This window comes from Artemia franciscana, chromosome 3, assembly GCF_032884065.1.
Source record: "Artemia franciscana chromosome 3, ASM3288406v1, whole genome shotgun sequence".
In the NCBI taxonomy this organism is placed as follows: Eukaryota; Metazoa; Arthropoda; class Branchiopoda; order Anostraca; family Artemiidae; genus Artemia; species Artemia franciscana.
The window spans coordinates 48,881,611-48,909,576 of record NC_088865.1 but is presented as its reverse complement, the minus strand read 5'-3'; the positions used below and the strand labels follow the sequence as shown (position 1 = coordinate 48,909,576).

The 27,966-nt window shown below is 34.3% G+C and overlaps 1 protein-coding gene across 2 annotated transcripts in view; it reads left to right on the top strand.

Annotated features, from left to right (window-relative positions):
* The window catches only part of LOC136025356 (putative uncharacterized protein DDB_G0271606), an 80,723-nt gene extending 72,389 nt beyond the window's left edge, over positions 1-8,334 (top strand). For both annotated transcript variants that reach the window (XM_065701295.1, XM_065701296.1), the window contains one exon: positions 157-8,334. In XM_065701295.1, the coding sequence (XP_065557367.1) occupies positions 157-369 (213 nt within the window). In that variant the 3' untranslated portion in view covers positions 370-8,334. The remainder of the gene's footprint in view (positions 1-156) is intronic.
* Positions 8,335-27,966: the final 19,632 nt, after the last annotated feature.

The window sequence follows — 27,966 nt, the reverse complement described above, 5'->3', positions numbered from 1 at the left end:
TGAGTATAGTGTAGCCAAGATCTTTGTTATGTTTCCTTCTTATCCCTTAGGGCTCCTTTGAACAACCCCCCCCTCCAATTCCAGTAGAACTATAATTTGCAAAGTGACATTTATGATTTAAGTATAAATTGCAATGAATCATTTTCTTTTTGGTAGATGTCTCTGCAACAGATGCAAGCTAGTCAGTCGATGATGATGTCTCAGGGAAGTAACTATCAACAGTCAATGGGAAATGGTCACGTTGTTGGGTTTCAAAGGATGCAAAGTAATCCATCAGAGTTTGAATTTGATAGTGCGCAATTTGGAGCAAGCGATGCACAAGAGCTGCTAAACTCGTTTGATTCCTCGGGGGGTTTCAATATGATGTAGTTTAACTATTAACATTAAATTGATAGAGAGGTTTCCGAAGCACTGCAGATGACTAAACTTTGATGTTTAATATTGGCAGCCTGCTCGTGGCATGTAAAAGTGGCAAGATCTTCTGAAATTTTCAGCGGTTTTCACGTTAAGATTTGATTAATTTTAATGAAGTCCGTGAGGACTTGGAAGTATGTTAGATGTTCTAATATGTAGTTGGTTATGTCAGTGAATGAATCCGGTTAGGCTGAAGAAATAAAGTTTTTCACGAATGTCCGTTTCTCGCACGTTTGGATATCACGTGATTTTTCAGAATAACGTCAAAATCGTGCTATTTTTATATGTGAAACCTCTCTATTGCACCAAATTAATTGAGATATTTCCAAAATTACGTGCTGACATAACCAAACGTTTTCGAGTCGTAAACTTAACGTTTCCAAATTGAGATGTAAAACAAAGTGATGAAAAAGCTAAAAAATAGATGACTTAGTCTTTAGACTCAGGGGGTTACACTCTGTTTTCCAAACTAGCGTTTCCAAACATTTCTATGCGTTATTAAATTTTCTTGCCATAAACGAACTGACCACTTCAATTAAAATGCAAATTACGTGCTTGAAATAAAATATTTTATGTTAGATTGTTCTTTTTTGGAATTCATTCTAAGTTCATTTCATTCTGTTATAAAGTCATCTATTAAGCCTGCACTACTTCGGAAATCTCTCTAATATTAGTTCGTCTTGACGTAGGGAGTTCTGTTGTGAATACAATAACATAGATCCCTAATAGACTGAATTATGTGCTGTGTGTTTTTTTTATATATTCTGATACACTCAGTTATATCATAACCTAAGACTTATTCTAAAACTAGAATTAAAGACAACAAAACTTGTAGGTCTGTGATTCATCCCTGTCTACGTATTTAAATACATTTTCGTTAAGATTTTTTAAGACCAGTGCGCATATTCTAATAGCGATCCTATAAATTACAGTACAAGGGTGGAAACAGAATTCGTGTTTGGAGGGGGGACCTCAAAAGTCAGGCTTTTTGCCTAACTCATCGTTACTTTTTGGCCCTCCGCCCCTCTAATTAGTGCAACGTTTGACCCTTTGAGAGGAAGGGTCATGTATTCCCCCTTGGTTTGCCCCTGTTACAATATACCTTTGAAAACATACAAATTTTTAGTATGTTTGTATTTCCTAGCGAATCTGTGATCCTTATTTCAGCAGTTAACGTCTCTTGCTGTATTCAATGTGGAAAGAGTAAATTCTTGACCCAAATACAGACAAAATTTATGGTATTTAAAAATTAAGGTGAAATATTTAGTCTTATTTGATCCTTCTATTTGATGGGTTGGGGGCACTTGAATTAAGTACTTTAAGCCACATGGTCAGTTGAGGGGCAGTATACCGTCTTTGTTCTTTCTGTTTTTGTTTTTTTTCTTTTGTATTAAGAAAAGTGGAAAGATTTAGTCACATATCTGAAAAGTATCGTAGACTAAAGGAAGAAGATTTTCTTCTGTTTTGGGTCTATGGGCATGAACAGAACCCTTACTATGACTGATGTAGGTTTTGAGACACACATGACGAAATTTGGGATTACACGGTCAGGATTTCTTCAATTGATAATATTTATTTTCGTTAGAAATAATTAGAATATTTTTTTTTTTGTATTTAAAAGGAAAAGATGTTTATTTCTTTTCGCTATTGGCATAATGTCTTCCCCGATCAGTATTAGAGAGGTTTTTGAAATTTCCCTGTTTGGTTTAAATGATAATATTAATATAAACAAAAGGAGCTAAACTTGAGAATTTAAAAAGGCATACTTTCGTATTTTCTGCTACCTTACATTACCCTCATCTTATAAAAGCACTTAAAAGAATATATTACAGACATGTGGTGAGTCGTTAAAAAAAAAAAAAAAAAAAAAACAAGAAAACTCGTATTTAATATAAATGGACTAATAGTATTTATATAAACAGTCAAGGGTAGACTTAAGCTCCCTCCTTTCAAAAATGTGTTTCCGTTTTTGTTGTTTTAATTTGCCTCACCATCAGCACTTAAGGTTACTTTAAAACCTAATCGAAAGAAAAGGTAAAATATTTTTTTTTTGTAAACTTCTATAGTGTCAATAATAAAAAGTAATAAGACATTTAAAATTAATAAAAATCAATATAATCAATACAATAAATAATATTGATAAAAAAATTTGATAAAAGTGAAAACAATTAATAAAATAGTACAAATTAACAAAATCAACAAAATAACTATTTATTGAAACACGAAGGATTATAGTCCTGAGTCTAAAAAGGGGAATATTAGTCAGGATCATCATCATCAATTTAAAGTAACTTAAAACAAGAAATAGGAGGGGAACTCTTTATGAAAATATCTTGTCTAATGCAGTTAATAAAATTTATATAAATAATTAGGGGATGTACTCTAAATTCTAATGAAGCAAACATCTTTATTTAATGTAATTATAGATAAACGATATCTAATATAATCAGAAACCTGTCTATTTGTCCACTCCTTCCTGCAGAAATATTTCGCCCTAACAAGCTACTATGCATATTAGTATTGATGACGATGATCACTGTTGACGATGCTTTTGGCGATTATTGTGCCATTTGTCACGAGATTTATTGTGCACCGATGTAAAAAAAAATTATTGTAGTTCCTAGAGTGTCTTGAGTGTAAAGTGAAGATTTTTCTTCGGAGTTTATTTTTCAATTTTTTTTTTGCGATTGTGAGATTTTTTTTTTGTATAGGAACGTTTCAGTATTTGGTTTCGTAACTGTTAATATTTTCATGCTCGTAAAAAAGTGTATTTGCTGTTTTCGATGTCCCTTTTTTTGATTTTTTTTTTTTTTTTTTTTTTAATATTTACTTCGATTACGGACACACCTCATCAGGACACTTTTGTTGACTTGAAAATCACTTCTGTAAATGATTATTATAAATTGTTGCTATTTTATTTTGTCTAAAAACTGTGATCAAATAGGGTCACTCAAAGGGGTATTGCTTCCGCTCTTAGAGGGGGAGGGGGGTCAAGATGAAAAAAATCGTGCTCAGGCTGCTATATTTCGATCGTCCGGGGAGGGGATCTAAGACCAATTTAGTCATCCCGTCTACCCTCCTTCCCCCTCAATAAACAAGAATGCCACCACTAATTTTGCGAAGAAGAGGAGATAATTTGAAATCTTGGCAATTTTGAACCAAAATATAAGGGGTTGTCACTGTAGAAATTTCCTGGAAGCTGATTGGGTAGTGGGATATTATTTTAGGAACCAACTGGAAGTTGTTGAGTAGTCGGATCTTCATTAGTAGTCCAGTTTCAGCCTTTTCCTTAATATTTTGTTCAATATTGTTTCATGTCAAAATCCAACTGATAATTTTGAATTTTGATGGTAACATACCGTTAGTCAAATGCTAAATTAAGAAACAAATGTCTCGCTATCCCTGCCAATGCATAAAATACGAACATCTATATGCTCTTTATCTCCTCTTCCATGATTAAATAAAAAAAAAAAACTTAATTTTTTTTAGCTGAAAGTAAGGAGCGACATTAAAACTTAAAACGAACAGAAATTACTCCGTATATGAAATGGGTTGTCCCCTCCGCAATCCCTCGCTCTTTACGCTAAAGTTTGACTCTTTGCCACAATTCTATTTTTTAAAACAATTAAAAGCTTTAAACGAACAGAAATTACTCCGTATATGAAATGGGTTGTCCCCTCCGCAATCCCTCGCTCTTTACGCTAAAGTTTGACTCTTTGCTACAATTCTACTTTTTAAAACAATTAAAAGCTTTAGCGTAAAGAGCGAGGGATTGCGGAGGGGACAACCCAATTTCATATGAAATTTATATATTTAAAATCAGCATTAAAATCCGATTCTTTTGATGTAACTATTGGTATAAAAATTCCATTTTTATAGAATTTTGGTTACTATTGAGCCGGGTCGCTCCTTACTACAGTTCGTTACCACGAACTGTTTGATTCTGAGTTCTTATGATTATCTTCGTAATTTTATATAATTTTTCGAAAGTACCTTAATCCCATGCCCAAATTTCATAATCCAATGGTGGTTTCAGCTACCGCCTCCAAACTAATTTTTTATGTATTTTTTCTGTTTAAGGTGTCCCTGTATTTTTTTCTACAGTTCTACTTTTTTAATGTCGCAACATAAGGTTACAATCTGGCTGAGGTTCAACTTTATCCATTTTGACTTACATTACATCATTTTGAAATACAATTGTGAAATTTACTTTGCAGTTCTTTGGTTGACCATTACTTGAAAAGGCATTAAAAAAAAAGAAGAGAAAAAAGGAGACTTAAAAATAAGTTTAGGTCAGTCTCTAAGAAAAAGTCGCTCAGAAATTCTCGAATCCAGTAATATAAATATCTCGCACTTTCAGTGCAATTTACAGCTGTAGGCTAATCGCAAAATCGCAAATCGGTATCGCGAAATATAAATCTTAAATCCTAAAATAAACACTGTTTTACACTTAAAAACTTCGTTTTTGTTTTATTCCAAAATTTTAAGACCACACACGTCATCTTGTTATTTGAATGCCACAATAAATAAAAAATGCTGTTCAAAAAATAATTTCATACAATTTTTTTTACGCATTAGTTGATGTAACTTTTGGTAACTAACTTTTTACTGTCAATAACATTGTCCCTCCTTCCATTTTTTACGACTATGAAACTAGTATTTTTCATTGAATTAATTTGTTATTAGTCTTCAGTTTCTTGTTTACTTTGTGACATCACGTATGTCTAGCTTAATCTTTACTAGTAATAATGAAATCAGATTAAATTTTTGAAACGCGTTAATCTTTTTCCATGTTTCATTTAATATTAAAAGCATGTGTCTTTTTTTTTTAAATTGGGTACTTCTTAAAAGACAAATTTCTGGGCTATGTCTTATAGTTTTGTCCCATCTTTGTTATGTTTCTACAATTGACCAAATTACAAATTTGAGTTTCCTATATTTTACAAATTTGTGTATTGTCAAAAACTGTTATGGCTCTTATTTTCAATTCGACCCTTTTGTGTACCTTTACTTACTTTTATTCTTGAATGTGAAGACTATTAGACTTTGACAAGGCCCGTGGCGATGTGTCGGGGGAAATGACCCTAAAGGAACGAACCCAAAATAATTAAATAGACTTTCAAAATATGTATTAGTATTTTTTAAAGTTAACTAGACATTAGGAAGCCCCTTTACCCAGTGCAGATTTTTTTTTTTTTTTTTTTTTTTTTTTTTTTTTTTTTTTTTTTTTTTTTTTTTTTTTTTTTTTTTTTTTTTTTTTTTTTTTTTTTTTGGCATTTCAACCTTTGAGACAAACCTGACTTGTAATCATGGCAAAAAAAAGAAAGAAAAAAAAAGGTGAAAAGCAGAACAAAATAACCAAATTTGCAAAGAATGCAGGTTTTTTTTAAGATTATAAAATATTTGGAAACTATCGTGTTACAAAAAGATGAAGGAAAAACAAAAAGAGATAAAAATAATATTTTTTTTTTTTTGCATTTCAACCTCTGAGACAAACCTGCCTTGTACCTATGGCAAAAAAAAAGTGAAAAGCAGAACAAAATAAAGAAACTTGCAAAGAATGCAGGTTTATTTTATTTTTTTTTTTTAGATTATGAAATATTTGGGAACTATCGTTTTACAAAAAGAAGAAGGAAAAACAAAAAGAGATGAAAGTAAATATGAAGAATAAATTAGTAAATAAATCAATGTATAATAACGCAAATAAAGTAACTATTTAAAGACAATAAATTACTAAAGTAAGAATAAAATAGTATTTAATCAAATAGATATAAGAAATAAGAAAAAACATAAATGAGAATTAAAAATAAGAAATAAAAGACACAATAAATAAAAAAAATATTGATGGGGTTTCAAAAAACCAGGCCATAAAGTGATCATGATTGAATTTCTTTTCGTTGAAAATAGAAAAATCTAAAGGTATGACATCACGGAAAAAATACGTACATGTCATGTAAATTTCTTTTAGGTATATTTTATAGAGAGATATAATTTACGTAAAATATATCAACCGTCCCTAATATAGACTGTAGACGTTATTTTATTTTTTCGACTCCTAATTTTGTTAAAAAAAAAAAAAATATTCCAGTTTCTCTTGTCTAGTTTATGATTATCATGTTTATAAAATAAATATTTTTATAAGAAAAAATAAATAAGAAGATTGGTAAAAATGAAATAAATAAATGGTTTTGGAGACAGTAGATTTTTTAATATTTCCACTCTCGAAATTTAATGGGTAATATCCAGAGATGTGTCGAAAGAGGGTACGCGGGATTGATTTGATTGGTACTGGATAAAAAAAAATTTCTTCAGATTGGTCTAAAAGATCCCATCTCTATTCACACGAAAAACATGTGCTGCCTCAAAGTGCACTCCCCTCCTCTCCCCCTCATATCTCATAAGGAAGATCTTTGGATCTACTGGAGGATCAAGGTGTTTTTTTTTGTTCGGTATCATTTTTTCTCCGCCCTGTGTTAGAATAAGCACCATACAGTTATGTAGCTGCACAGACAGAGCCACTGCCCTTCAAACTGCATAATTTCATGGTCGAATTATGAGCAGTAGTAATTTCAAACCAGTTAATTGTTCAGAGATTTTTATAAATAGGAGGGGGATGAGCCAGTAATCAAGCTTCTTGGAAAGTTTGACGCAAGACATTGGGTCGGAAGTTGGTAGTGCGCCTAGGAGGCGGTATGAGTAAAAATAGAGAAAATCTTAACTCCAGGACTGCATTTTGCAATCGTCTAAGGTTAAATTAGTTTATTCTGTCCTTATATAAAAATGTACAAAGAATGAAGACAAACAGGGCAACACATATTAAATACATAGATTTATAACTATGTCGCCGTTCCGCCCCTTAAGGCTATATGTGATATTTTCATGATTTTGAGATACGTCCCTAAAAGCCGTTCACTAAACCGTTCTCAAAGGAAGGCTCAGCAGAGTAAGGTATTTTCTATCAAATTCTGATCTTTCTGGCCTACATTAGCCTACTGATTCTCCTTTTGGAAATAGTTTAGTAACCTGTTTTTGGCAATTATCTGAGGAGTGTGAAATAGTCAGATATGACTTTTTAACGATATAATGTTAACATGTTACTATGTTATTACAACGTGAGGAATTTTAAATGATGTCAAAATCAGTTTAGGATAAGAATACAGCTTAAAAGCTCATTAGCGAATAAATCTTTCTCTAATTATTGATACTGACGACAACCTGATTTCTATTAGGTCGAAGTATAACCCATTTATGAAACATTTTAGTTTGTATCTAATTTTGTATTCTGTTACATCAAATTATGATAGAAATAAGTTTCTGTCAAAGAATTGGTTTGAATTTTTTTTTTTTTTATTTGTCGCCGAAAAACACTTGAATTTTGGTCATAATTCGATGGATGTGAGCACTTTCTAAAGTGAGCTTTTTGTCAGTTGATTGGCAAAATGGTTTGATTGTGGTTGGTAAAATTATGCATGTCCAGATTTTATGTTTGCAAACACAAAATTTGTGTTTGCCAGATTTTCCTCCATCTGCATATCTATAGCAAAACACTAATTTTCAATACGTTTTCTTTTCTGTTTTAAGTGTATTATTATTATTGTTTTTTTTCTATTTTTGCGGAAGAAAACTAATTATTGGAAATTAGGATGCCTGATTGCATATTGCAATTTATTTATAATTTTAGAATATAATCAAATTTTTAAATATGTATATTTTATTTTCAGTGGTTTATATCCGTTTTATATAATACAAGTGTAAACATTTAATGAGCTTATTGTTTATAATGTGAATATACTGATAATTTTTCTTTTCGTTATGTCAAATGATTGTGTTTTTTAGTTTGGATCTGATTTTTTTTCTGATATTGATTCTTTTTAAATATGTTGGATTTTCTATCTTCCGAATACATTTTTTGCTGATATAGCTTCTTTTTTCACTTTCTTAGAATCGTTACGGGCGTAATTTACGGTCGGGAAAAAATTTCTCTCTTTTATACTGTTCCAACTAGTAAGTTGAAAAGGGGCTCATCTCTTCTAGAAGAAATTGCATAGAAACCTCTTCAGGATTTACTTTAAAAAATACATTTCGGCTGATGTTTAATTTTTTTTTTCTCCACAGTCATATACGCATAATTTTTTTTTTTTGGGGGGGGGGGGCGCTTTGGAGGATGTGGCCTAGCAATAAGATAATTTCAAGGGGACCCTATGGTTAAAAAAGTCTTTACTTGATCGTTTGAATAAGAAGCGCCTATAAGTGTTTAAAAAATAAGAAGCGCCTATAAGTGTTTAAAAAATAAGAAGCGCCTGTAAGTGTTTAAAAAATAAGAAGCGCCTATAAGTGTTTAAAAAATAAGAAGCACCTATAAGTGTTTAAAAAATAAGAAGTGCCTATAAGTGTTTAAAAAATAAGAAGCGCCTATAAGTGTTTAAAAAATAAGAAGCGCCTATAAGTGTTTAAAAAATAAGAAGCGCCTATAAGTGTTTAAAAAATAAGAAGCGCCTATAAGTGTTATAAGCGTTTAAGTGTTTAAAAAAATCCATAAGGCCAAGGACTTGTTTACTTCATGATTTCTTTGGGTTTTACCTAATAGTTTCTCTAATTTTTTAAAAAAAAACCTACGCCAAATCAGGATTTCTTTGATTTTTCCTTTTAAAAACCTTCAGAGGCCCCATCAAATCAAGCTTTCATTGGTTCTTACATCATAGGGTTTGGGTGTTACCTAATAGTGGATGTTAGAGCCTGCTAGTCAAGCACGGAAGCCCCGATCAAACAGTTCGTGGTAACGAACTGTAGTAAAGAGCGACCCGGCTCAATAGTAAACGAAACTCTAAAAAACGGAATTTTGATGCTAAAGGATACATCAAAAGGATCGGATTTCCATGCTGATTCTAAATATATAAGTGTGATCAAATTTAGCCTATGTCATCAAAAGTTACGAGCCTGAGAAAATTGGCCTTATTTTGGAAAATAGGCGGAAACACCCCCTAAAAGTCATAGAATCTTAACGAAAATCACACCATCGCATTCGGCGTATCAGAGAACCCCATAGCAAAATTTCAAGCTCCTATCTACAAAAATGTGGAATTTCGTATTTTTTGCCAGAAGACAAATCACGGGTGAGTTTTTATTTGTTTTTTTTTTTGTTTTTTTCTTTTCCCCAGGGGTAATCGTATCGACCAACTGGTCCTAGAATGTTGCAAGTGGTCTCATTCTAACGGAAATGAAAAGTTCTAGTGCCCTTTTTAAGTGACTAAAAAATTGGAGGCCACCTGGGCCCCCTCCCACGCTCATTTTTCCCCAAAGTCGACGGATCAAAGTTTTGAGATAGCCATTTTGTTCCGCATAGTCGAAAACCATAATAACTATGTCTTTAGCAATGACTTACCCCCCCCCATGATCCCTGGGGGAGGGGCTGCAAGTTACAAACTTTGACCAGTGTTTACATACAGTAATGGTTATTGGGAAGTGTACAGACGTTTTTGATGCCAAATTTTGATGCTAAAAGATATATCAAAAGAATTGGATTTTTATGCTGATTTTAAATATTTAAGTTTCATCAAATTTAGTCTTTGTCGTCAAAAGTTACGAGCCTGAGAAAATGTGCCTTATTTCGGAAAATAGGGGGAAACACCCCCTAAAAGTAATAGGATCTTAACGAAAATCACACCATCGCATTCAGCGTATCAAAGAACCCTATAGAATAAATTTCAAGGTCCAATCCACAAAAATGTGGGATTTCGTATTTTTTGCCAGAAGACAAATCACGGGTGCGTGTTTATTTGTTTGTTTGTTTGTTATGTTTTTTTTTTTTTCGCAGGGGTCATCGTATCGACCAAGTGGTCCTAGAGTGTTGCAAGAGGGCTCATTCTAACGGAAATGAAAAGTTCTAGTGCCCTTTTCAAGTGACCAAAAAATTGGAGGGCACCTAGGCCCCCTCCCACGCTCATTTTTTCCCAAAGTCAACGGATCAAAATTTTGAGATAGCTAATTTGTTCCGCATAGTCGAAAACCATAATAACTATGTCTTTGGGGATGACTTACCCCCCCCCTCAGTCCCTGGGGGAGGGGCTGCAAGTTACAAACTTTGACCAATGTTTACATACAGTAATGGTTATTGGGAAGTGTACCGACGTTATCAGGGGAATTTTTTTGGTTTGGGCATGGGGTTCAGGGGAGGGGGCTATATGGGAGAATCTTTTCCTTGGAGGAATATTTCATGGGGGAAGAGAAATTCAATGAAAAGGGCGCAGGATTTTCTAGCATTACTATTAAAAAAAAACAAAAAAAAACATTGAAAATATAGACATGAAAAACTTTTTTCAATTGAAAGTAAGGAGAAGTATTAAAACTTAAAACGAACAGAGATTATTACGCATATGAGGGGTTCTAAAAATACTTTAGCATAAAGGACAAGGTATTTAGGAGGAGATAAATACTTCGCTCTTTATGCTAAAAAAATTTTAAGTAATTTCAACTATTTATTCTACGGCCTCTCTGATTCAGGGGTCATTCTTAAAGAATTGGGACGAAACAAGATTTAGTGTGAAGAGCGAGGTATTAACGAGGGGACCAACCCCCTCATATATATAATCAAAAATATAAGAATATAAAAGTTTGTTACGTAAGTTAATTCTTAAGTAACGTATATTTTTTACTAATAAAAACGTTCGTTAAAAATTAAAAGATCTAGTTGCCTTTTTAAGTAACCGAAAAATTGGAGGGCAACTAGGCCTCCTTCCCCACCCCTTATTTCTCAAAATCGTCTGATCAAAACTAAGAGAAAGCCATTTAGCCAAAAAAAAAAGAATTACTATGCAAATTTCATTTTAATAATTTATGTACGGAGAGCCAAAATCAGACATGCATTAATTCAAAAACTTTCAGAAATTAAATTAAAAAAACAAGTTTTTTGAAATGAAAGTAAGGAGCGACATTAGAACTTGAAACGAACAGAAATTACTCCATATATGAAAGGAGCTTTTCCTCCCCGACACCCCGCTCCTTGCGCTAAAGTTTGATTCTTTCTCGCAACTCTACTTTTTAAAACAATAAAAAACTTTAGCGTAAAGAGCGGGGTGTCGAGGAGGAAAAGCCCCTTTCATATACGGAGTAATTTCTGTTCGTTTTAAGTTTTAATGTCGCTCCTTACTTTCATTTCAAAAAACTTGTTTTTTTTATTTAATTATTAGTTATACGAGGGGCTGCTCTTCCCACAATACCTCGCACTATCCGCCAAAGTTTGACTTTTTGTCCCAATTATTTAAGAATGGCTTCTGAAACACAAGGGCCGTTTAATTAGAATAATCAGCTTTTTTAAAATTCTAAAAACACTTAAGCGTAAAAAGCGAGCAAGAAGGGCCAATAAAACTCATATGCGCGGAAATTTCGGTTCGTTTTAAGTTTTAACGTTACTCCTTACTTTCAGTTGAAAAAACTCCCTGTACTAAAAGGAAACAACATAAAAATCATCCCAAACTACCCCCTGCCGAAAAATAACCTCATCAAATGGCTGAATACTTCTCAGTAAGCAATAATATATGTAAAAAGTGGGCAAAGTTCATAGCTTGTAGCCCTTGACCCAGAGGTCAAGTCATCCTCAGAGACATAGTTATTAGATTCTTAGATTATGCTTAACAAAATGGCTATCTCAAAATATTGATTAAATAAAAAAACAAGCTTTTTTAAATGAAATTAAGGAGCAATATTAAAACTTAAAACGAACAGAAATTACTCCGTATATGAAAGAGGCTTTTCCTCCTCAACGCCCCGCTCTTTAAGCCAAAGTTTGACTCTTTCTCTTAACTCTATTTGTGAAACAGTAAGAAACTTTAGCATAAAGAACGGGGCGTTGAGGAGGAAAATCCCCTTCCATATACAGAGTAATTTCTGTTCGTTTTAAGTATTAATGTTGCTCCTTACTTTCATTAAAAAAATTTTTTAATTTAATTTCTGGACGTTTTTGAATTAATGAATGTTTTGATCTTGGCTCTCCGCACATAAATAATTAAAATTTAATTTGCATATTAATTAATTGTAATTAATAGGAAGATTTTGAGAAAAATGAGCGAGGGAGGAGGCCTAGTTGCCCTCCAATTTTTTGATCACTTAAAAAAGCAACTAGAACTTTTAATTTTTTACAAACGTTTCCACTAGTAAAAAATATACATAACTTACGAATTAACTTACGTAATGAACTTCTATATTCATATGTTTTTATTGCGTATATGAGGGGGTTCAACCCTCGTCGATACCTCGCTCTTTGCATTAAAGCTTAAATTTTGTCCCAATTCCTTATGAATGCCCTCTGAATCACAAAGGCCGTAGAATAAATAGTTGAAAGTACTAAAAATACTTTAGCGTGAAGAGTGAGGTATATCGAGGAGGTAAACCCCTCATATGCGTAATAATTTTTGTTGGTTTTTAAGTTTTAATGCTGCTCCTTACTTTCAGTAGAAAAAACTTTTCATATTTATTTTTTCATTGTTTTTCAAATAATGGTAGAAAATCCTGCACCCCCTTCATTGAAATTCTCTTCCCCCATGAGAAGTTTCTCCATGGAAATATCCTCCCACGTAACCCCCCCCCTCAACTCACCCAGATAAACAAAAAAAATCCCCCTGAAAATGCCTGTACACTTCCCAGTAACCATTATGTAAACACAGGTCAAAGTTTGTAACTTGCAGCCCCTCCCACGGGGACTGCGGGGGAGTGAGTCGTTCCTAAAGACATAGTTGTTAGGTTTTTCGACTATCGTGAATAAAATAGCTATCTCAGAATTTTGATCCAGTGACTTTGGGGAAAAAACGAGCGTGGGGGGGGCCTAGGTGGCCTCCTTTTCAGGGGATTTTTTTGTTTGGGTGTGGGGTTCAGGGGAGGGTGCTATATGGGAGGATCTTTCCTTGGAGGAATATTTCATGGGGGAAGAGAAATTCAATGAAAAGGGTGCAGGATTTTCTAGCATTACTATTAAAAAAAAACAATGAAAATATAAACATGAAAAAGTTTTTTCAATTGAAAGTAAGGAGAAGCATTAAAACTTAAAACGAACAGAGATTATTACGCATATGAGGGGTTCTAAAAATACTTTAGCATAAAGAGCGAGGTATTTAGGAGGAGATAAATACTTCGCTCTTTATGCTAAATTATTTTTAGCAATTTCAACTATTTATTCTACGGCCTTTCTAATTCAGAGATCATTCTTAGAGAATTGGGACACAACTTAAGATTTAGTGCGAAGAGCGAGGTATTAACGAGGGGACAAACCCCCTCGTATATATAATCAAAAATATAAGAATATAAAAGTTTGTTACGTAAGTTATTTCTTAAGTTACGTATATTTTTTATTAATAAAAACGTTCGTTAAAAATTAAAAGTTCTAGTTGCCTTTTTAAGTAACCGAAAAATTGGAGGGCAACTAGGCCTCCTTCCCCACCCCTTATTTCTCAAAATCGTCTGATCAAAACTAAGAGAAAGCCATTTAGCCAAAAAAAAAGAATTAATATGCAAATTTCATTTTAATAATTTATGTACGGAGAGCCAAAATCAGACATGCATTAATTCAAAAACTTTCAGAAATTAAATAAAAAAACAAGTTTTTTGAAATGAAAGTAAGGAGCGACATTAGAACTTAAAACGAACAGAAATTACACCGTATATGAAAGGGGCTTTTCGTCCTCGACACCCCGTTCCTTGCGCTAAAGTTTGATTCTTTCTCGCAACTCTGCTTTTTAAAACAATAAAAAACTTTAGCGTAAAGAGCGGGCGTCGAGGAAGAAAAGCCCTCCTTTTTTAACATGTTTGGGTATATTTCATTATGTTAAATCTGACTTCACTTCTTCAGTGTGTTTTATACAAGACGTAAAGTACCTAAATTCAAATCTATTAATTTGGTTTATATGTGTTTTGCAACCAATTTTGGTATTACCAATCAACCTTTTTTATATATGGTTTAGGCTAAAAACTCTGTTATAATACGGTATATATTCTAGAGGAAGGGTTCCATGCTCTTTTGGCTTGGCATCCGATATTCAATCAGTTTCTATCCCTTTCCATCTGTAAAGCTCTGTTATAACATGGTAAATACTCTAGAGTTGGCTTTCCACGCTGATATAGCTTGATATGTGATAGTTCAAGTTCAAGTTCTGTTTATTTTCATAATATAGCTATAACAAAAACAATATCCCAAAGGGCTCAATGACCCGTTACTTGGGAAACGACATACAATAAATAAAGGATCATAAAACTTGTCATAAACATACTAACGAACATTTAAATATAAGCATATAAGGAAAAGAAATCAACTCACCGGCAGTCCCCACGAAACAGCGACCCTCACATCACCCGACAATAAAACACAAGTTAAAATTCTCGCGTCATCGAGGATACAACACCAACAAAACAACAACCCCCCCCAAAAAAATAATAATAAATAAACCATAAGAAACATTTAATTACAAGCCTTTAATAAGAAACTTTTCATCTGTCTCTTAGAGGAGCCAAGTGTTCGTGACTGCCGGATCTCAGCAGGAACCAAGTTCCAAACACGCCCCACAGTCACAGCCAGGCCGAATATAGAATAGAATAGAACAGAATTTATTTGCACTAAAAGCCATGGCAAAAAAACAAAAAAAAAAAAACAGAAAAAACAAAGAACAATTACAAAGAAATTGCACAAATCCTGGCATTATCATACAGAATATATTTCTATGATTCACCGCGGAATGAAGAACTCGTGCCAAGCTTCAAATATCCATAAAATACTGATCCGCACACTTTCTCACCAACCTCTCAAAATCATAATCCCCCTACAAAACACTTCAAGTCTCCAATCACTCAGCTCCTCACACTCACGCATCAAGTGATATACGTTCTCATATAAACTTCCACACATATGACAATAGTAAGGACCGGCCTTTGATAAACTTTCTTCTTTGGCCAAGTGGCAAACTGTCAGCCCTCATTTCTATTGATAACTTTATTGCATTTTTATTTAAACTCAGCTTACAAAATAAAACTTCACCCCAAATCTCCTTCGACACACAATAAAGACCCAGTGAATTCGAAAGCGAACGCTGGGCTTACCATGCATGTGTTTCTTGGTCCTACAAGATCCTTTCAACTAATCCCCTTTCTTGACCCCCATATCCAAGAGCCCTAAGCCATCCCCCCACATGTGGCTTAGTCCACACTGATCGAGTACATTCTTAATTTGGTATGCCCACCCCCTACCAGATTTGCCCTTCAACATTTCTAAATAAGCCGCTTTCATCACCCGCATCCTTGGCATCATTAAATTTTTCTCCAAAAGCCTAACCATATTAATCAGCCTACGACTTCTTAAAGAAAAAAAAAACTAAATCACCACTAACTACTAAACTATTTAGCTTACTAGTAAACTTAGCTTACTACTAAACTTCTAAGCTTACTTATCCCTAGCCACCTCTTATAATGTCCTAAATGCTCTGTTTCTTGCCAATCTCCCTTTGCATACCCTCAAATCTCAGATCCATAGTGCATCACACCTAAAATTCTGGCCCATAAAATCTCTTAAATTACATGGATCTTTTTAATATCCCTAAGGTGACTTCTTAATAGCATGTTATATCATGTAACCTTACCTTTTTTGATCCTATTTTCTATATGACTTCTAAATAAATTTCCTCTCGCCTTAAACTTAAAATCTAAATATGACCATTCCTCCACTAATCTAACCCTTCTACCCTTAAAACTAAGTTTAACATCCTCTTCAAGTCTATCACATTTAGCGAAAACTAACATTAAGGTTTTATCCAAATTAAGTTCTAGCTTTCTCCTATCCAAATAATCGCCTAAAATATCAAGTAACTTCTGAAGGTTCCTTTGTGAATCGGCAACCAAAACAGTATCATCTGCGAACAACATCGTGCAAATGGATACAATATCTAGACTCACCGTAGGCGCCTCCTTTTTTTTTCAAAACACCACTACAGAATTTATGAATAGGGCGAATAATTTAGGAGACAATGTGCATTCCTGTTTAACACCTTTATATCATCTCATTATCCTTTAAACTCGCCTGCCAACTCTCACAACTACTTTAGTAAATCTATACATTTGAACTAAAACTAGCACAAATGAGATCGGGAGACCTATCTCAAACAAATTTTACCATTAATAAAAACCTACAAACATTATCATATGTTCCTTTAATATCTATAAATGCCTTATATAACCTTTCTTTTTTAGCACTAGCATATGTATTAATTAAAGCCTGCAGACTAAATATGTCATCAGTCGTCCCAAGATCTTCTCTAAAACCCGTCTGGCCCTTATCCAAAACATCCCTATTCTCTATCCACCTCCATAGTCCAAAGTCTATCACCTTACAAAAAAGATTCGGTAAACTATTCCCTAAATGAATTCCTTTATAATTATTATGATGAGACCTATCCCCCTTCTTAAATAATAGTATCGTAACTGACAAACCCGACTCTTCAGGCCACTTACACGAACTTACCAAAGCTGAAAATAAACTAACCAAAATTGCAGAAAAATTTGTTTTTCCCCACTTCAAAAATGCTCCCGGTGCATATCCCCTCTCCATAGACTCCAGGGCTTTACCGATCTCCTCATGTATAAACGGTGAGATAAGTTTGTAATCAACCTCTCTCAGTGGGTAGCACACCTGTTGGCTTAAAGTCTGTGATAAATCCTCCAGTGCACCATCCTTTGAGTTATCCAGGGATTCAAGGTATTTGGGCCAGGTATCAGTCCCAACTATTTGCTCTGTAGTAGAAGGATTAATAGAACCTCGTACTAGTTGCCAGAATTTTTTTCTGTTCCTTTAATACAAAATGTTTCTCAATTTCCAAGTTTCTGACTTTATCTTGTTCTCTCTTCCTACTTCGAAGTGACTGTTTGTATTCCTTCTGCTCTAAAAACGATAGAGATAGCGTAAAGAGCGGGGCTTTGATGAGGAAGCAGCCCCTTTCACATACCAAGTAATTTCTGTTCGTTTTAAGTTTTAATGTCGCTCCTTACTTTCCGTTAAAAAACTTGTTTTTTTAATTTAATTTCTGAACATTTTTGAATCAATGCATGTTTTGATTTTGGCTCTCCGCAGATGAATAATTAAAACGAAATATGCATATTTATTTTTCTGGCTAAATCGACTTCTCATAGTTTTGATCGAATGATTTTGAGAAAAAAGGAGCGGGTGAGGAGGCCTAGTTGCCCTTCGATTTTTTTGTTACTTAGAAAGGTAACTAGAACTTTTAATTTTTTAAGAATATTTTTATTAGTAAAAGATATACGTAACTTATAAATTAGCTTACGTAACAAACTTCTGTATTCTCATGTTTTTATTATGTATATGAGGGGGTTCACCCCCTCGTCAGTACCTCGCTCTTTGCATTAAAGCTTAAATTTTGTCCCAATTTCTTAAGAATGGCCCCTGAATCACAAATGCCGTGGAATAAATAGTTGAAATTACTAAAAATACTTTAGCGTAAAGAGCGAGGTATTGGGAGGAGGTAATCCCATCATATGCGTAATAATTTTTGTTCGTATTAAGTTTTAATTCTGCTCCTTACTTTCAGTTGAAAAAACTTTTTCATATTTATTTTTTCATTTTTTTTTCTGCGCTCCCTTAATGGAAATTTTCTTCCTTCATAATAAATTCCTCCAAGGAAAGTTTCCAAACATGTCCCCCTCTTCTCAACCCCCCCCCCCCCATACCAAAAAATCCCCCTGAAAACGTCTGTACACTTCCAAATAACCATTACTATATGTAAGCACTGATCAAAGTTTGTAACTTGTAGCCCCTCCCACGGGGACTGTTGGGGAGTAAGTCGTCCCCAAAGACATAGTCATAAGGTTTCGACTACGTTGAATAAAATGGCTATCTCAAAATTTTGATCCGGTGATTTTGGGAAAATAATTAGCGTGGAAGGTGCCCTCCAATTTTTTTGGTCACTTAAAAAGGGCATTAGAACTTTCCATTTCCGTTAGAATGAGCCCTCTCACAAGATTCTAGGACCACTGGGTCGATACGATCACCCTTGGGGGAAAAAAAACAACAAATAAACACGCATCGGTGATCTGCCTTCTGGCAAAAAATACAGAATTCCACATTTTTGTAGATAGGAGCTTGAAATTTCTACAATACGGTTCTCTGATACGCTGAATCTGATAGTTTGATTTTCGTTAAGATTCTATGACTTTTAGGGGGTTGTTTCCCCTATTTTCTAAAATAAGGCAAATTTTCTCAGGCTTGTAAATTTTGATGGGTAAGACTAAACTTAATGAAACTTATATATTTAAATCAGCATTAAAATACAATTTTTTTGATGCAGCTATTGGTTATAAAATTCTATTTTTTAGAGTTTTGGTCACTATTGGGCCGGGTCGCTCCTTACTACAGTTCGTTATCACGAACTGTTTGATTACTAGCTTCTTAATTCCACAAAAATCCAAAAGTTTAGTTCCCCAATTATTTTTCCTCCACAACCGGTCCTTACTTGTCCTTTTTCCATACATATCCAAATCTCCTTGCATATTGTCATCATTCATACCATCATCCTCTTCCTCAGCCTACAAAGAATCAATCCAATTCTCCAAAATATCGCTTGTGTTTGCATTGAAGTCACCTAAAAATGTACACTTGTAATCTTTATACAACCTCTTATGCTTAAACGCCTCTGAATACAAAATTTCGCACGTATCCTCCTGCCAACTATAACTACTTGATTCTGGAGGGATATACATCGCACAAATCATAACCATTCCTATAATAATTTTCAACCAAATCACATTCTCTGATTGTGATTTTAACCTATCACATGTACTAAATATATGTTTCAAATCAACACTTTACCACCACCATAAATTCGATCATTTTTACTTCTCTTTCTTAAAACATGAAAACTTAAAAAAACCTTTTCCAAATACTGGCACATCCTACCATGTCTCAACTAAGCTCATCAAATCATAATTGTCAAGCCTAAACAGTTCATTCATTCTATCATCATTATGACCTCGGATATTCTACTGCAACAACTTAATGCACTTACTACTTTACCCATGGGCTAGCTCCCGCTATTGACCATTATTAGCACTGAAATTACCCTCAAAATGTCCACCAGAGAAACTTCAATCAACAGAACGCTTTCTAACACCAGGGCCCCGGTCTCCAAACTGCAACGCACGACGGCCGCCCGTCCAGCGCACTCTCATAAAAACCCTCACGAATACAAACTCTCCTTTTATCTCTCCCACTATTCTGTCTAATTTATGCTGTATTAGGCTGACTATTCTGGTCATTTAGGCTCACCGCCATCCCACAGCTTCTTTTCATCATGGTTTTAGGTGTGATAGTAGAGCCTGATTCCTGGGATGATATTGATTCATTTTTTTCTCTGTCCACTATGCTAACATCACTTCTACTCTCCTCCAAATTCCCTGACTCAGGGACTATAGCTTCGTCAATCTTTTTATTTCTTTCATTTTGTCGTTTATCTTATCGTACACAAATAAATGATTCCCAAGAAGAAGTTTCACACCCCTCAACTTAACGTTTGACTGACCTTCTTTTGCTTGTATTATAACTGCTATAAGCCTACCTCTATCATCTTCCCTTTTTTACATTTTAAAAAAGTAGAGTTGAGGAAAAGAGTCAATCTTTAGCGTAAAGAGCGGGACGTTGAGGAGGGGACAGCCCCTTTCATATACGGAGTAGTTTCAGTTTATTTTAAGTTTTGATGTCGCTCCTTACTTTCAGTTAAAAAAAAACTCGTTTTTTTTTATTTAATAAAATTCAGAGACTAAACTCATACTGTTCAAAATATTTTTGCTCTAACTATTTTGAAATGTGAAAGAATAAGTCAAGGGGTATAAAATAGGCCCAACGTCCCATCCGTGAGCTTAATGAGCCTCACATTCATGAGCCTCAGAACTCCTTCTATTCTCCGGTTATGCCACGTTGAGACGACTTTAAATTATTTTTATTTTTGATATCTCGAGGAAAGTTCAACGAAGGTTATCAAATCGTTAATGTTTGTGGACATTCAGTAAAGAGCAACTCTTGTTAATAGCGATTGAAACAGTAGAAAAAATTAAAAATTTTTTAAAATTGCTGACACAAGTTATTATGTTGAGTCAAAGGTTTTAAAGTTCATTAAAATTATGGTTTCCCGTCAAAAGTGGGTAGCATGAAAATATTTGGCAATGGATACATGTTTGTTTGTTTTTCATTTTTTTTTTGTTAATCAGGGAAGAATGTATCAAACAGTTGGTCCAATAATTGCTGCCTTTTCTAGAAGAAATTTAAATTCCCAGCATCATTTTAAACCATAATTAAATAAAAAAATAAGTTTTTTTAACTGAAAGTAAGGAGCGATGTTAAAACTTAAAACGAACAGAAATTACTCTGTATATGAAAGGGGCTGTTCCCTCCTCAACGTCTTGCTCTTTACGCTAAAGTTTGACTCTTTCTCTCAACTCTACTTTTTAAAATAGTAAAAAAATTTAGCGTAAAGAGCGGGGCGTTGAGGAGGGAACAGCCTCTTTCATATATGGAGTAATTTCTGTTCGTTTTAATTTTTAATATCGCTCCTTAAAAAAAACTTTAAACTTTTTTATATTTAATTTCTGAACGTTTTTGATTTAATGCATGTGTTGATTTTGGCTCTCCGCACATGGATAATAATTAAAACGAAATTTGCATATTAATTTATTTTTATGGTTAAATGGCTTTCTCATAGTTTTGGTCGGACGATTTTGGGAAAAAAGGAGCGAGGGAGTAGGCCTAGTGACACTCCAATGGTGGGATTTTCGTTTAGGTTCTATGACTTTTAAGGGATGTTTCCCTATTTTCTAAAATAAGGCAAATTTTCTCAGGCTTGTAACTTTTGATGGGTAAGTCTAAACTTAATGTAACTTATCAAACAGTTCGTGGTAACGAACTGTAGTAAGGAGCGACCCGGCTCAATAGTAACCGAAACTCTAAAAAATGGAATTTTGATACCAATAGTCAAACAGTTCGTGGTAACGAACTGTAGTAAGGAGCGATCCGGCTCAATAGTAACCAAAACTCTAAAAAATTGAATTTTGATATAAATAGCTACATCAAAAGAATCGCATTTTAAAGTTGATTTTAAATATTCAAGTTTCATCAAGTTTAATCTTACCCATCAAAAGTTACGAGCCTGAGAAAATTTGCCTTATTTAGTCAAATAGGGGGAAACACACCCCATAAAAGTCGTAGGATCTTAACGAAAATCACACCATCAGATTCAGCGTATCAGAGAACCCTATTGTAGAAGTTTCAAGCTCCTATCTACTAAAATGTGGAATTTTGTATTTTTTGCCAGAGGACAAATCACGGGTGCGTGTTTATTTATTATTAAATAAAAAAAAAATAATTTTTTTAGCTGAAAGTAAGGAGCGACATTAAAACTTAAAACGAACAGAAATTACTCCGTATATGAAATGAGTTGTCCCCTCCGCAATCCCTCGCTCTTTACGCTAAAGCTTTTAATTTTTTTTAAAAAGTAGAATTGTGGCAAAGAGTCAAACTTTAGCGTAAAGAGCGAGGGATTGCGGAGGGGACAACTCATTTCATATACGGAGTAATTTCTGTTCGTTTTAAGTTTTAATGTCGCTCCTTACTTTCAGCTAAAAAAATTATTTTTTTTTTATTTAATTTCTGAACGTTTTTGAATTAATGCATGTTTGGTTTTGGCTCTCCGCACATAAATTATTAAAATGAAATTTGTATAATAATTCTTTTTTCTTTGCTAAATGGCTTTCTCTTAGTTTTGATCAGACGATTTTGAGAAATAAGGGGTGGAGAAGGAGGCCTAGTTGCCCTCCAATTTTTCGGTTACTTAAAAAGGCAACTAGAACTTTTAATATTTAACGAACGTTTTTATTAGTAAAAAATATACGTAACTTAACAATTAACTTACGTAACAAACTTTCATAACCTTATATTTTTAATATGTATACGAGGGGGTTTGTACCCTCGTTAATACCTCGCTCTTTACACTAAATCGTAAGTTTTGTCCCAATTCTTTAACAATGACCCCTGAATCAGAAAGGCCGTAGAATAAATAGTTTAAATTACTAAAAATACTTTAGCATAAAGAGCAAGGTATTTATCTCCTCCTAAATACCTCACTCTTTATGCTAAAGTATTTTTAGAACCCCTCATATGCGGAATAATCTCTGTTCGTTTTAAGTTTCAATGCTACTTCTTCCTTTCATTTGAAAAAACGTTTTCATGTTTATTTTTCATTGTTTTCTTATAGTAATTAAATAAAAAAAACAAGTTTTTTCAACTGAAAGTAAGGAGTGACATCAAAACTTAAAACGCACAGAAATTACTTCGTATATGAAAGAGGCTGCTTCCTCATCAACGCCCCGCTCTTTACGCTAAAGTTTGACTCTTTCTCTCAATTCTTCTTTCTAAAACAGTAAAAAACTTTAGCGTAAAGAGCGGGGCGTTGATGAGGAAGCAGCCTCTTTCATATACGAAGTAATTTCTGTGCGTTTTAAGTTTTGATGTCACTCCTTACTTTCAGTTGAAAAAACTTGTTTTTTTTATTTAATTTCTGAACGTTTTTGAATCAATGCATGTTTTGATTTTGGCTCTCCGCAGAGGAATGATCAAAACGAAATTTGCATATTTTTTTTTGGGCTCAATGGCTTTCTCATAATTTTGATCGAATGATTTTGAGAAAAAAAGAGCGGGGGACGAAGCCTAGTTGCCCCCCGATTTTTTGGTTAATTAAAAAGGCAACTAGAACTTTTAATTTTTTACGAATCTTTTTATTGGTAAAAGATTTACGTAACTTATAAATTAGCTTACGTAAAGAACTTTTGTATTCTCATGTTTTTATTACATATATGAGGGGATTCGCCCCATCGTCAGTACCTCGCTCTTTACACGAAAGCTTAAATTTTATCCCAATTCATTAAGAATGACCCCCTGAATCACAAAAGCCGTAGAATAAGTAGTTGAAATTACCGAAAATACTTTAGCGTAAAGAGCGAGGTATTAGAAGGAGGTGAGCCCCTCATATGGGTAATAATTTCTGTTTGTTTTAAGTTTTATTGCTGTTCCTTACTTCCAGCTGAAAAAGCTTTTTCACTTTTATTTTTTAATTGTTTTTTTTTTAATAATGCTAGTAAATCCTGCTCTCCCTTCATGGAAATTTTCTTCTCCCATTACAAATTCTCGAAGGAAAGTTCCCCCAGCATATCCCCCTCTTCTCAACCCCTCCCCCAAACCAAAAAAATCCTCCTGAAAACGCCTGTATACTTCCCAATAACCATTACTATATGTAAGCACAGGTCAAAGTTTGTAACTTGTTGCCCCTCCCACGGGGACTGTGGGGGAGTAAGTCGTCCCCAAAGACATAGTTATAAGGTTTTTTGACTACGCTGAATAAAATGGCTATCTCAGAATTTTGATCCGTTGACTTTGGGAAAATAATTAGCGTGGGAGGGGGCCTAGGTGCCCTCCAATTTTTTTGGTCACTTAAAAAGGGCACTAGAACTTTTCATTTCCGTTAGAATGAGCCCTCTTGCAACATTCTAGGACAACTGGGTCGATACGATCACCCCTGGGGAAAAAAAAACAACAAAAAAACAAAAAAACAAAAAAACAAATAAACACGCATCCGTGATCTGCCTTCTGGCAAAAAATGCAAAATTCCACATTTTTGTAGATAGGAGCTCGAAACTTTTCGCAAATTTTCTCAGGCTCGTAACTTTTGATGGGTAAGACTAAACTTGATGAAACTTATATATTTAAAACCAGCATTAAAATGCGATTCTTTTGATGTAGCTATTGGTATCAAAATTCCATTTTTTAGAGTTTTGGTTACTATTGAGCCGGGTCGCTCCTTACTACAGTTCGTTACCACGAACTGTTTGATGCTTGAGAATCCTGCGCCCTTTTCATTGAATTTTTCTTTCCCCATGACAGATTCCTCCAAGGAAAGATCCTCCAACATAGCCCCCTCTCCTCAGCACCACCCCCAAGCAAAATAAAATCCCCCTGAAAACGTCTGTACACTTCCCAATAACCATTACTATATGTAAACACTGGTCAAAGTTTGTAACTTGCAGCCCCTCCCCCAGGGATTGTGGGGGAGTAAGTCATCCCCAAAGACATAGTTTTTATGGTTTTCGACTATGTTGAACAAAATGGCTATCTCAAAATTTTGATCCGTTGACTTTGGGAAAAAATGAGCGTGGGAGGGGGCCTAGATGCCCTCCAATTTTTTTGGTCACTTAAAAAGGGCACTAGAACTTTTCATTTCCGTTAGAGTGAGCCCTCTTGCAACATTCTAGGACCACTTGGTCGATACGATGACCCCTGGGGAAAAAAAAAAAAAAAAAAAAAAAAAAAAAAACAAACAAATAAATACGCACCCGTGATTTTTCTTTTGGCAAAAAATAGAAAATTCCACATTTTTGTAGATAAGAGCTTGAAACTTCTACAGTAGGGTTCTCTGATACGCTGAATCTGATGGTGTCATTTTCGTTAAGATCCTACGACTTTTAGGGGGTGTTTCCCCCTATTTTCCTAAATAAGGCAAATTTTCTCAGGCTCGTAACTTTTGATGGGTAACACTAAACTTGTTAAAACTTATATATTTAAAATCAGCATTAAAATGCGATTCTTTTGATGTAGCTATTGATATCAAAATTCAATTTTTTAGAGTTTTGGTTACTATTGAGCCGGGTCGCTCCTTACTACAGTTCGTTACCACGAACTGTTTGATTATTTTTATTTTTTTTCTTTTCCCCAGGGGTCATCGTATTGACCGAGTGGTCCTAGAATGTCGCAAGAGGGCTCATTCTAATGGAAATGAAAAGTTCTAGTGCCCTTTTTAAGTGACCAAAAAAATTAGAGGGCATCTAGGCCCCCTCCCACACTCATTTTTTTCCCAAAGTCAACGGATCAAAATTTTGAGATAGCCATTTTATTCAGCATAGTTGAAAATCATGATAACTATGTCTTTGGGGATGACTTACTCCCCCACAGTCCCTGGGGGAGGGGCTGCAAGTTACAAACTTCGACCAGTGTTTACATATAATAATGGTTATTGGGAAGTGTACAGACGTTTTCAGGGGGATTTTTTTTTGGTTTTGGGGGTAGGGTTGAGGGGAGGGGGCTATGTGGGAGGATCTTTCCTTGGAGAAATATGTCATGGGGGAAGAAAAATTCAATGAAAAGGGCGCAAGGCGCAGAACAAATCTGGTCACGTTAGAAAAAACGTCAAATTCAGAGCTTAATATACAATGCTGGGTGTTCGGAGCCTCTCTATTATGGAGTATAATTTGAAAATAACACAACTATACGAGCGATAAAACATATATACCACAACCATAACTCAACTAACGAAAGAACTGCTAAGAGATAACACAACTATAAAGCGAAAACAGGTGAAAACTAACGGGAAAATAAACGAACTAAGAGGTGGAAGGGACCCAGAGAAAAAATATAATCCTTTTCGAATTTTGAGCCTAACTTCCGCAAAGGAGTAATAATGTCAGAAGCCCCGAAATACCGAATTATTTTCTTTAAAACAGTTCGTGGTAACGAACTGTCGTAAGGAGCGACCCGGCTCAATAGTAAACGAAACTCTAAATAATAGAATTTTGATGCTAAAATATACATCAAAATATATAAGTTTCATCAAAATTGGTCTTTGTCATCAAAAGTTACGAGCCTGAGAAAATTTGTCTTATTTTAGAAAATAGGGGAAAACACCCCCTAAGAGTCTTACAAGCTTAACGAAAGTCACACCATCACATTCGGCGTATCAGAGAACCCTATAGCAAAATTTTCAAACTCCTATCTATAAAAATATGGAATTTCGTATTTTTTGCCAGAAGACAAATCACGGCTGCGTGTTTATTTGTTTTGTTTTTTTTCTTTTCCCCAGGGGTCATCGTGTCGACCAAGTGATCCTAGAATGTTGCAAGAGGGCTCATTCTAACGGAAATAAAAAGTTCTAGTGCCCTTTTTAAGTGACCAAAAAAATTGGAGGGCACCTAGGCCCCCTCCCACGCTCATTTTTCTCCAAAGTCAACAGATCAAAATTTTGAGATAGCCATTTTGTTCCGCATAGTCAAAAACCATAATAACTATGTCTTTGGGAATGACTTACTCCCCCACAGTCCCTGAGGGAGGGGCTGCAAGTTACAAACTTCGACCAGTGTTTAAATATAATAATGGTTATTGGGAAGTGTACAGTCGTTTTCAGGGGATTTTTTTTTGTTTTGGGGGTGGGGTTGAGGAGAGGGGGCTATGTGGGAGGATCTTTCCCTGGAGAAATATGTCATGGGGGAACAGAAATTCAATGAAAAGGGCGCAGGATTTTCTAAAATTACTATAAAAAAAAACAATGAAAAAATAAACATGGAAAAGTTTTTTCCATTGAAAGCAAGGAGTAGCATTGAAACTTAACAGAGATTATTACGCATATGAGGGGTTCTAAAAATACTTTAGCATAAAGAGCGAGGTATTCAGGAGGAGATAAATACCTCGCGCTTTATGCTATAGTATTTTTAGTAATTTCAACTATTTATTCTACGGCCTTTCTGATTCAGGGGTCATTCTTAAAGAATCGGCACAAAACTTACGATTTAGTGTAAAGAGCGAGGTATTAACGAGGGTACAAACCCCCTCATATACATAATAAAAATTTAAGAATATAAAAGTTTGTTACGTAAGTTAATTCTTAAGTTACGTATATTTTTTACTAATAAAAGAATTATAGTTGCCTTTTTGAGTAACCGAAAAATTGCATGGCAACTAGGCCTCCTTCCCCATACCTTATTTCTCAAAATCGTCTGATCAGAACTAAGAGAAAGCCATTTAGCCAAAAAAGGAATTAAAATGTACACATAATTTATGTGTGGAGAGCCAAAATCAAACATGCATTAATTCAAAAACTTTCAGAAATTACATAAAAAAAACTAGTTTTTCTAACTGAAAGTAAGGAGCGACATTAAAACTTAAAACGAGCAGAAATTACTCCGTATATGAAATGGGTTGTCCCCTCCGCAATTCCTCGCTCTTTACGCTAAAGCTTTTAATTGTTTTAAAAAGTAGAATTGTGGCAAAAAGTCCAACTTTATCGTAAAGAGCGAGGGATTGCGGAGGGGACAGCCCATTTCATATACGGAGTAATTTTTGTTCGTTTTAAGTTTTAATGTCGCTCCTTACTTTCAGTTAGAAAAACTAGTTTTTTTTATGTAATTACATCAAAAGAATCACATTTTAATGCTGATTTTAAATATACAAGTTTCATCAAGATCAGTTATACCCATCAAAAGCTACGAGCCTGAGAAAATTTGCCTCGTTTTAGAAAATAGGAGGAAACACCCCCTAAAAGTCATACAGTCTTAACGAAAATCACACCATCAGATTCAACGTATCAGAGAACTTTATTGTAGAAGTTTCAGGCTCCTATCTACAAAAATGTGGAATTTCGCGTTTTTTTGCCAGAAGACAGATCACGGATGCGTGTTTATTTATTTTTTTTTTTTTTGTTTTTT